Here is an 11397-nt window from a genome sequence, read left to right on the forward strand (position 1 = left end):
AACCCCCCACAGATGGTCGCAAACATCAGACACCCCTTTAGGGGAGCCCCGCGTTTGCAGCCCGGCTGGAAACGGCCAGGCGGAGAAGCGTGATGGGGAGTGGCGGTGTCTTAGTCCTGGGGGAAGGCGCAGCCGCTTCCAGGAGGAAACGGGCGTTTCCTTCCCACGCGCTCGGCGAGCTCTGGGTCCTGGCCCCGGGCCTCCACCCAGCCCCGCCCGGAGCTCTGGGAAAAGCCAGTCGCCACACACAGGCACACGCAGGCCCCGGGGCCGCGCCCAAAGGAGAGCGGCACCCACGGCCAATTGCTATGGCAACCCCGGGGTTCGTTCCATTCCCCACCCCGCCGGTCCCCCCGCCTCCTGCCTGCGCGGCAGCCAACCGGCTTGTGCGCGTCCTAGGAGCGCGCTATAAAACCTGCGCCGTGGCGCTGGCCGGGGGCGAGCCCGACCTGGAGCGGGGCGAGCGGAGCCAATCTCCGACCTGGAAAAGGCGTGTGAGAGCGACCCGGGCAAGCCTGAACATGCAGGGTGCGCAGAGCCGGAGTCTCGGTCTGCCCAAGCAGTGCCTCTGCCTGGCTTTCCTGCTCCTCCATCTCCCGGGACAGGTGAGTGGCGCACTCGCCAGGTGCCTCTGGTCACTTTCTGAGCACAACCGCTGTTCGACCCCTGGCTCACTCAGCTTTCCAGCGTCCCTGATGAGAAGTTTCTCCTTCTGGTCTTGCCCGCCCCCAGGTCGCTGCGGCTGAGCCTTGCCCCTCCTCGTGCCCGGCCACGTGCCCCCCAAAGCCGCCGGCCTGCGCCCCCGGGGTGAGGGCGGTGCTGGACGACTGCTCCTGCTGCCTGGTGTGCGCCCGTCAGCGCGGCGAGAGCTGCTCGGTGCTGCTGCCCTGCGAGGAGAGCCGCGGCCTCTTCTGCGACCGCAGAGCGGACCCCAGCGCCCAGACTGGCATCTGCATGGGTAAACCTGCCCCCACCCGCCCCCTGACCTCCTGTCTCTCCATAGCGGAGCTGTCCCCTCTTTCCTCTCCTCCTCTCTTCGTCCCCAGAGGGTGATGCGCAAATACTAATAGTGATGCCCTAGTTGATCTTTATGGAGCACCTGTGCCAGGGATGGTCTGGGGTCTCGTGGGGTTTGGGGGAGAGCCAGAAGCTCGAAGGAAACCTGCCCTCCTGCGGAGGTGAGAAGCGTCAGTCACTTGCCTCCCTAGAGAAGAATCCAAATAGACCGGGAGCAGAGCAGAGTTAAGGGTCAGTGAAGTCATTTCCTATCCACGTTTCCAGGGGACGCTTAGGGGGTGATGGAAACTTGGGCTTGCTCACAGGCTCAGAGTTCCCCCAACTGTAGCCATTCAGGCTTGTTTTCACACCTGTAATTGTCCCATCTGAGACAAAGCAGCCCCTACTCGCCGGGGACCTATGGAACCCCTGTCTGAGTTGTGAGTAAAATCAAGCTGGTGAAACTCAATCAGTCCAGGATCAATTTCCCACCTGGTGTACCATTTAGTTGGAGGCTGTCCCCACCTCCCTGGATGAGGGGGCTTGGGATAGTCTTTTAACTTCTTTTCTAAACTAGTGATGATTTATTGTGCTGGAATGCCAAGGAATCTGAAGCCTTTCCTAGTTTGCTCAGTTAACCTGTTTGGAGACTGAAGAACTCTGTTTTTCTTTTTCATTCTGAACTCCTGGAGTAGGAGAATCTAAGGAGGTTCTTGCAAAATGACCTTTTCATTGGGAGCAAAAGCTGTGGGACCTTGGGAGTGTCACTTTATGGTTGGGCCCCTCTTCCTTTGTCCGTAACATGAGTGGCAGGACTGGGTGGTCTTGAGTGTTTCTTTTTCCTCTGGGAAGCTCCATTAGGACATCTCTCTACTGGTGATAGATCAGCAACCACATGCCTTCAACTAGAAAAAGAATAAATTGGGGTTTGGAACATGTGCTGTGCATCTTCTACAACTTTGCCAGTGCATCCTGTTTTTTTTTTTCTCTCCCCTTCCCTCTCAGCTCCTCTTCCCCAAGACTCTTCACCACCCTATTAATAATCACTGTAGCCCGCCAGGCTCCTCTTTCCATGGGATTTCCCAGGCAAGAATACTGGGGTGGGTTGCCATTTCCTTCTCCAGGGGACCTTCCCGGCCCGGGAATCGAACCCGGGTCTCCTGCATTGCAGGCAGGTTTTGTACCGTCTGAGCCGCCAGGGAAGACCCTTCCCTCTATGCTCTTCTTCCCCATTATCCTAGCGGTAGAAGGAGACAACTGTGTGTTCGATGGAGTCATCTACCAGAGTGGGGAGACCTTCCAGCCAAGTTGCAAATACCAGTGCGCCTGCCAAGATGGACAGGTTGGCTGTGTGCCCCGCTGTGAAGAGGACCTGCTACTGCCCCAGCCCGACTGCCCAGCTCCCAGAAAAGTTAAAGTGCCGGGGGAGTGCTGTGAAAAGTGGATCTGTGACTCCAATGAGACGGGAACATTAGGGGACCTCCAGACCCTTCCAGGTAAGAAATTCAACATACCTGAATTTAACAGTCCCAGCACAGGAAGAAATGCAGGCAGGATGTATGTGTGCTCTTTGGGATTTGTAGTGAGAAACCGGCTTCAGTTTCTGGCCATTCATTCATGGAGTCCAGCTGGCCCATGGAGATTAGACACATCACGTGTGGGAATCCCAGCCAAGTTATTGAAGTATGCACACAGCCTCTCCTGAAGAAGAGTCATGCTCAGTGGTTCTTTTGAGTCATAGGAGTGATTTTTGTAGTCTTATTACATGACTGCTATTTATATTTTAGTTTGTCTCACTTGACCCTTATTAACATTGCAAAGGTATGTTTTGGCAACTTTATGCAAAACACACAATTGATATAGCTTCTATATTTATGGCAAGAGTCAGTTTATGGGAGTCACTCAGTCCTGTCCAACTCTTTGCAGCCCTGTGGGCTGTAGCTCTCCAGGCTCCTCTGTTCATGGAATTCTCCAGCCAAGACTATGGGAGCTGTTAGCCATTCCCTTCCCCAGGGGATCTTCCCGACCCAGGGATTGAACCCAGGTTTCCCACATTGCAGGTAGATTTTTCACCATGTGAGCCAATGGGGAAGTCCATCAATTCAAGGGGAATTCCTTTTAGGTCATTTGCAAAGGGCCTGGTGATAGCTCTTTCTTTTCTGGATTCTGTCAACTACCTGTGCACTCTTAAGACTATCTCCCCTAAGGAATGCCATCCCTGGACAAGTGTCACAGAGAAATGCCACCTTTCTAGATGCTGTAGGAAGGATCAAGTAACACTTTAGGATCTTTGTTTGCTTTTCCTTTTGTTTTGGCTCATAAAGGAAATGACTTTTTTTTTTTTTTTTTTTTGGAAGAGCAAAAATTCAAGATCCAGTAGAGAATATTTTGGAAGCCACTAGTCAGCCAGATTGTTTACACTGGCAGGACACAGAACTTTACAGTCTTTCTGAATTCAGGAATTATCAGCCATGCCTTACAGATAGGAAAATTGCCATGTAAGGGAGGAGATGTGCCCAGCATGTTAAGGCCAGCATATTAAGTATTGAGACTGAACTGGCTGAAAGTGATTGTATCCCACAACCCAGACAACCAGTTGCACCTCCCTAAGGCAGAGTTTTACTTTCATCACTAGTTTGAGTTGGTTGGTTCTACTCTCTCATCCAATTACAATTTTTAACTGATCATCTTCCTAGACAAAAATCACATTTTGAAATCATGTGATTTCAGTACAATTTATGGAATGGTTCTTGATGCTTTACGGTGCTATATCCTTAAAACTACTAAGCGTCTCAAAGACAGGTTCTCCTAAACTTCTCATGAACAAGTCAGACAGTCATTCCACAAAGATTTCTTGAAGGTCCACTGTACACTAGGCATTGTGTTACCTGTTTGGGGCTTATAAATACAGAGTTTCAGGTCTGTCCCCTGAAAGCACCTGAGTTGAGCCAGTATCTGATTGGATGAGATGCTTTTTCTAATGATGGTCGAAAGGACCACTCTGCCATCCCCATGTTTCACTCAATAGTGCTGTCTTTATTCCAAAATCCCATAGCCTACAGGACAGAAGCCACTGTAGGAGTTGCAGTCTCGGACTCAAGTATCAACTGCATCGAACAGACCACAGAGTGGAGTGCGTGTTCCAAGAGCTGCGGCACGGGCTTTTCCACCCGAGTCACCAACAGGAATCCTCACTGTGAGATGGTGAAGCAGACTCGGCTCTGCATGGTGCGGCCCTGTGACCAAGAGCACAGGCAGCCGACAGACAAGGTACAAGCCTGGGGGAAGCCTCCCGTGACAGAGGAGGTGGCCTTGCTCACTGGGCCCTGTGCATTAGCAAATCTCTGTGATGTTAGTTGGCTCTGCAGTCAACTCCAGTAGAGGAGTTTACCTTTTGTTTTTTTTCTTTTCTCTCTTTAATGTATTGAAATATCCTAAGCAACTCACAGCAGGTAAAGAGGGAGAGGTCAGGAACGTCCCTGGTGGTCCAGTGGTTAAGACTCCACGCTTCCATTACAGGGGGCATGGATTCCATCCCAGGTCAGGGAACTAAGATCTACATGCCACGTGGTGCCACCAAAAACAGAAAAAAAAGAAGGAGAGGTTGGACAACTCTAGTGCTGTCCCCAATTGAGAAAAGTCTGGCAAATCTCATTTCATCCTGGAAAAACACAGTTACTCAATGATCAAGCATGCTTGATTTTAGAGAGGTCATTTCTGAGCCCATTTGTCTTCACCCTTTAGGTTTAGTCTGAAAGATGCAACAGAGTAGGGACCACATCTGCCTTCCAAATCCCTCCATCCTCCACATCCTACCTGGGATGTACTGTGTGCTTGATAAACAACTGTGGATGAATAAATGAATGGGTGTCTGGGATTTATTTTCAGTCTTTTAAAAAGCCTAGTGCCACCAGTACATTTGCCAGGAAGAGGTGATATGTGCCAAATAAAATAGCACATTGCTTTCCTTTTTTGCTGGAATGATATCAACTCAGTGTGTTAATGCTGAGCAGAAGGCATGCAGATCAGAAGCTATGATTGGTTCCTGATGACATCACAGTCCTTGTTAGCAGAACCCGAGATCAGATAAATGCAATACTCAAATCAAACTAGTTGATGGACCCTTGTACAAACCTAAGGCCAAAATAAAATAGTCCCTAGCAATGAAAGATTTACATATCTCTCCACTGAGGCAATATCATCTCATGCTTAAGAGCACAACTCTGGAGCCAGACAGCCTGACTTTAAATCCTGGCTTCTCAAATGAGCTAGCTGTGGGACTTGGGTGATTTTCTTAACCTTTAAGCCTCAGTTCCTTCCTTTAGATAACAGAGACATTAACAGTAGCTACAGTTCCTTACTCAGAGTTGTCATGAAGATTAAATTCCATGAATTTGCAAAGTACTGGGCTAGATTGCTGCCCCGGCGCTCAGATGCTCAGTTGAGTCTGACTCTTTGCGACCCATGGACTGTAGCCCACTGGATTCCTCTGTCCATGGGATTCTCTAAGAATACGGGAATGGGTTGCCTTTCCTCCTCTAGGGAATCTTTCCTACCCAGGGATCGAACCCTGGGACTCTTACATCTCCTGCGTTGCAGGTGGATTCTTTACCACTAGCGCCACCTGTAAGCATAGATTACTGTATTAATATACATATCATTATTTGATATTAACCATCATTTCTGTTATTGGTAAAATAAGAGTCTCTAGTGGTTGCATTGTTATATGGCTACTTAGCTCTCTGACTTTTTAAGATCCATTCTAACTTTATGCTTCTTCTACCAGTTTAGAAACAACACCTGGAAGCACCGTCCTCTGTTTCTGTCCCTTCATCTCTCTGTCTCTCTCACTCACTCACACACACACACGAATGTTGCAGACCTTGCACCTTTTGGTTTATATTGGCAAAAATATACACTAAGTATTATAAATATCAACAAAGAAAAAGCAAGAGCCTTTAAGTACTGTCAAGAACACAGTACTTTATTACATAAGGCTTTTCAACGTCATGGCTTTAACATTTTGCTTTTTCTACTATTTCTTTTTCCAGAATTTATAGTTTTTTCTTATAAAAAGTATAATCTTGCACCCAGTTTAGTATTAGGAGATATTATATTTAAGATATTTATTTATAGTATATGTATATATTTCACTAAAAGTCCAGAAATGTGCTCAGAATCTAGGGAAATGCTAGCCCAATAATCATTACTTCCTTGTCACTGAAAGATTCTTAACTATGAAACAGTGCTTCTGTAAGTGTGGTCCCCAGACCAGCAGCATCATCTAAGAACTTTTTAGAATTGCAAATTGTGGGGATCCGCATCAGATCTACTGAATCAAAACCCTGGGTTTAAGGCCCAACAATGTATGTTTTAGCAATGTGTGTTAGTACATTTTCACGTACTCTTAAAGCTTTAGAGCTACTGATTTTAGAGAATTCCAAGTCTCATCACTCCACAATCTATGGACTGTGCCTAAAGAGGTAAAAAGCAGTGGAGAATTGTGACAAATTAGGTGAAGAAATCTAGGTGGGAAATTAACATGTTATCAGGGTCTTACTGTATTATCAGTATTGGGGTTCTTCATCAATAATTACTAATGGAATGTTGAATAAATTCCCTAATTACCATGCCTTCATGGAAAATAACCTTAAATCACACTGTCTTACACTTTCCTGAGGTCACAGTGTAATATCAGCAGAAAAAATGAGCTTTGTGTCAGACAAATTCAATTACTAGTTGTCTTCTGATCACTTCAGCCTCTGAGACTCCATTTACTTATCTATAAAACTTGAACAATTGCTCTTTACATGAATAATTGCTCCTTGTATGAGTGAATGTTGCTAATAAGGTTAAGTGAGTTAATGTCTGAAAAAATTTGAAACAGTAATAGGCTTGCAGTGATGCCATATATATTCCATTTCTCTTTATAGCACCTAAAGAATGTATTGGACTAAAACTAATGCCAGTTTTCTTATGATGGCTTGACAAAGCAACTTTCTTTATCATGCATATGCTTTCACCTTCATGCATATATCGCTTGGTCAAAAGATGGTTATAGACAATTAGGCACGGTTTCCACATTCTAGGTAGGAAGACAGACGAATACAGGAAGTAGTTAGGAACTGTACCTGTCTGAAGGGCAAAGAATTTCTCAGAATCTCTTGGTTTATGTATCATGGCCCAGAACTTTGCCACAAGCTCCCAGGTATTCTGGGGGAAGCAAATACTTGTAGTGGACCACACTGCTAGAGCAAAATTAGCATTCTGTTAGCAAAGAAGAAGGAGCAACAGATATTGGGTAGGCAACTAGCAAGTTATTCCATATGCCTAGATGGGTCCCTCAGAGGAAAGATGGCCATTTCATGCATCACTCCTTTTCTTCTTTCTTAGAAAGGAAAAAAGTGTCTCCGCAGCATCAAGTCACTCAAAGCCATCCACCTGCAGTTTGAGAACTGCACGAGCCTTCACACCTACAAGCCCAGGTTCTGTGGGATCTGCAGCGATGGTCGGTGCTGCACTCCCCACAACACCAAAACCATCCAGGTGGAGTTCCAGTGCTCCCCAGGGCAGATCCTCAAGAAGCCAGTGATGGTCATCGGGACCTGCACCTGTCACAACAACTGTCCTCACAGCAACTCGTCTTTCCTCTAAGACTTAAAGCCAAACGCCAGCAGCGGGAAGATGTAACGTGTTCCTTGAGAAGCCCACCGACAGAGGCAAACTGCAGCCACCCACCATCAAATGAATATAAGAAAAATTACGAAGAATTATTACCCTCCTCTGAGTCTCATGTATTTTCTGTGGTCATATGAGGTCAGTTATATCTGTCTTTTTTTTCATGAAGGATATGATTAACTGTAAACCTGGAATCAAGGTAAGCTCAGGAGAGTACTTAGGGATGACTTTTTCTTTTACTACCCACATTTACTACACATTTACTACATGTGAAAACTTCAAAATTTCAGAAATCAGATACAGATCTTACTGTGTAAACAGTATCACATTGTGCTCATTTTGTTATACACTTGTAAAATTTCAAGAAAAGGTCACTGTAGTGAAATGACATGGTGAAGTCCAAGGTCATACTGAGTGTATTGTCATGTAAATATTTCACCATGGATTGAGGATTGACCTAAGGGTTCTCTGTGCAGCACTCTTTTTCAGTAACTCAACTCTGAACTTCAAATTCTGAGATCTGATGAAACATACAGTTCTCCAACTTGAAATCTGTTTTCTGTGTACATGGAAAACAAGCTATATCTACAATAATGGAATGCTTGTTAATTAAGTGCACTGGTGTCATAAACTGGCTCCATTTCAGACAAGTTGACTCCTTTCCAAAAGAAAGAAGCTGAACAGAAAATTACCCCTTATACAGAGATGACCAGCCTCTATCAGCCCTCAGGCATTTGTATGTGTCTGGAGGTTCCTGGGGATCACTAGTTTTTTAATTCAGAAGAAGCAGAACCCATCAGCAGGTTTCCTCTTACCTTACCAATGAATAAACTAAGGCCCAAAGCACCTGATTACAACTTTTGATGACTTTCAAATATGCTGGTAGTGGAATTTTGAAAAATAAAAACAAAATCGACATGACTGCAGTGGCGAGATACCACAAACTCCATGGGAGTTCAGAATTATTTAACAGATGCCCCAAACTTATCCTTGGGTCTTAGTTAGGCAAACTCATGAACAAGATATATTCATCTACATATGTTTATCTAACTTGTCAGGCTATAAGATAGACTGCAAACTTAAATGTATACATTCTTCTGTTGTCACCCTATGTGTTCAGCTTTTCTACGTTAAAGTATTTATATAAATGTAAATTATACATTTTTAAAAATATTCTTTTTACTTTCGCTACTTGTTGGACATTACTAAATAAACATTATCTTATCAAAGTGTGACTCTGCTATTAGTTTTGTGCTTCTGAGTTGTTTATTGAAAATATAAATTCAATGAAAATTTACCAATTAAATCAGATAAAAAGTGACAGCATCTATTGAAAGCAAAGTGGATTCTTTCAGATGAACTTACAATTTCTGGTCAGAAGGAAAACAAAAGACCATTGTTAATTTGGTGACCTCTATTGCCAAGGCCTCAGATATTCTCCACTCTTTTTACTCAATCCAGTATCTAGAACCCTGATTTTTTTTCTGGACAGCCTTTGAGATACCTCCATATATTAAAAATTGAACTTGTGGTTGGACCAAACAAAACTCACCTTACTGGCTTCCTTATCTAGTTAAAGTACCCGCGCCCCCATTCTCTCAATTAGCCAACTTAAATTGCCAAGAGTATCTTCTTTTTTTAAATTGAAGTGTAGCTGACTTACAACATTATATTAGTTTTAGGTGTACAAATAGTGATTCTATATTTTTATAGTTTATACTCCATTTACAGTTGTTATGAAATATTGGCTACATCCCCTGTGCTATACAATGTATCCTTTTATCTTATTTATTTTATACATAATAGTTTGGGCCTCCTAAACCCCTACCCCTATCTTGTCCCTCCCTCCTTCCCTCTCCCCTTTGGTGACCACTAGTTTGCTCTCTGTATCTGTGAGTCTTTCTCTTATGTTATATTCATTCATTTTGTTTTTCAGCTTCCATATATGTGATAACATACAGTATGTGTCTTTCTCATCTTTCTCTTGGAGAAGGCAATGGCACCCCACTCCAGTACTCTTGCCTGAAAAATCCCATGGACGGAGGAGCCTGGTAGGCTGCAGTCCATGGGGTCGCTAAGAGTCGGACACAACTGGGCGACTTCACTTTCACTTTTCACTTTCATGCATTGGAGAAGGCAATGGCAACCCACTCCAGTGTTCTTGCCTGGAGAATCCCAGGGACGGGGGAGCCTGGTGGGCTGCCATCTATGGGGTCGCACAGAGCCGGACACGACTGAAGCGATTCACATATCCTTAGCAGCAGCAGCAGCATCTTTCTCTGTCTATTTCACTTAGCATAATACCCTCTAGGCCCATCCACATTGTTACAAATGGCAGAATTTCATTCTTTTTTAGGGCTGAGTAATATTCTGTTTTGTGTATGTGTATATATACATATATTGTGTGTGTGTGTGTATATATACATATGTATGTATACCACATCTTCTTTATCCATTCATCTGGTGATGGGCACTTAGATTGCTCCTGTATCTTGGCTAATAACGCTAATGCTGCTGTGAGCACTGGGGCTCCTGATGCCAGGATTACCTCGATCAGCCTGCATTTACTCAGTGTCCAGTGATGCAGAACACGGTCGTGAGCTGGGCTGTCATCTGGGCAGCGTGAGGGCTAGAGTTAATTTAACTCTGTGTTTTAAAGTGTCTGGTTGATGCACTGGTTCTCTGGTTCTTCCATATTTTTTTTTTTAAAGTTTCCTTAATTCCTAACTTCACTTCCCCAAGCTGCAAGCCTTCTTTCCACCCATAACTTTAGCTAGCGTCTATTTGCCTTTTAAAGTAGACTAGAAAGGACTTCCCTGGTGATACACTGGATAAGAATCTACTCGCCAATGCAGGGGACATGGGTTTGATCCCTGGTTCGGGAAGATTCCACGTGTCACGGAACAACCAAGCCCATGCCCCACTGCTGCTGAGCATGCGTGTTGCAACTACTGAAGCCTGTCACAGCCTGTCTAGAGCCTGTGTTGTGCAGCAAGAGAAACCACCACAATGAGAAGCGTGTGTCCTGCAATGAAAAGATGCCCTTGCTCTCTGCAGCTAGAGAAAGCCCATGCGCAGCAACAAAGACCTAGCACAACCATAAATAAATAAATTAAAAAAAAAAAAAAAGATAGATTGGAAAGCCAGTTTTATTTCTAGGAGTTTTTTCAAAGGAAATTATCAAGGGGTGCTGACTTTGATTTCATATGAGCACTTCACCGTCATTGTATTATTTAATTTGCATAATAATCCTACAATTCAGACACTCTTCCTCATATTACAATTGAGGGAATGTCTAAAATTTTTTAAATAAATGTTTAAAAGGAACTGGTGGACCTAGAACTCAAGTCAATGTCCTTCTGCTATCTTGTGGATCCCTGCAAAGATTATCTGCAAAACTATTCAATTCAATATTGTTCTTAAGAGCAAAATAGGAAGACTCTGAGGTCCAAAAGTACACATTTGGTTAGATAAATCCCAAGACATCCATTATGATGAAGAACAAAGCAATATTTAAAATGAAAATGTCAGAAAATACTTACCCCCATAAAACATATAGAACGTTGAAAAGAGTGATTTGTTTTTATTCATAAGTCTCCATGAATTGAAAAAACTCTGAGAAAATGGGCAACAAAATATTAGCAATTATGTCAAATTGGAGTCATGTTTTACCCTTTTTTGTGATTTCTTCTTGAACTTTTTTTAAACTTAGGACATTTTTAT

The 11397-nt window shown here is 44.2% G+C and overlaps 1 protein-coding gene across 1 annotated transcript; it reads left to right on the plus strand.

Moving 5' to 3' along the window:
* The first annotated feature begins 334 nt into the window (after positions 1 to 334).
* CCN3 (cellular communication network factor 3) lies at positions 335 to 8903 on the plus strand. Its single transcript, XM_065903189.1, has 5 exons — positions 335 to 605; positions 733 to 958; positions 2238 to 2492; positions 4052 to 4266; positions 7390 to 8903. Exons 1-5 carry the CDS (start codon positions 522 to 524, stop codon positions 7648 to 7650), a joined length of 1041 nt encoding a protein of 346 aa, XP_065759261.1. The 5' UTR covers positions 335 to 521; the 3' UTR covers positions 7651 to 8903.
* Positions 8904 to 11397: the final 2494 nt, after the last annotated feature.

Source organism: Muntiacus reevesi, chromosome 12 (genome assembly GCF_963930625.1).
Source record: "Muntiacus reevesi chromosome 12, mMunRee1.1, whole genome shotgun sequence".
Lineage (NCBI taxonomy): Eukaryota > Metazoa > Chordata > Mammalia > Artiodactyla > Cervidae > Muntiacus > Muntiacus reevesi.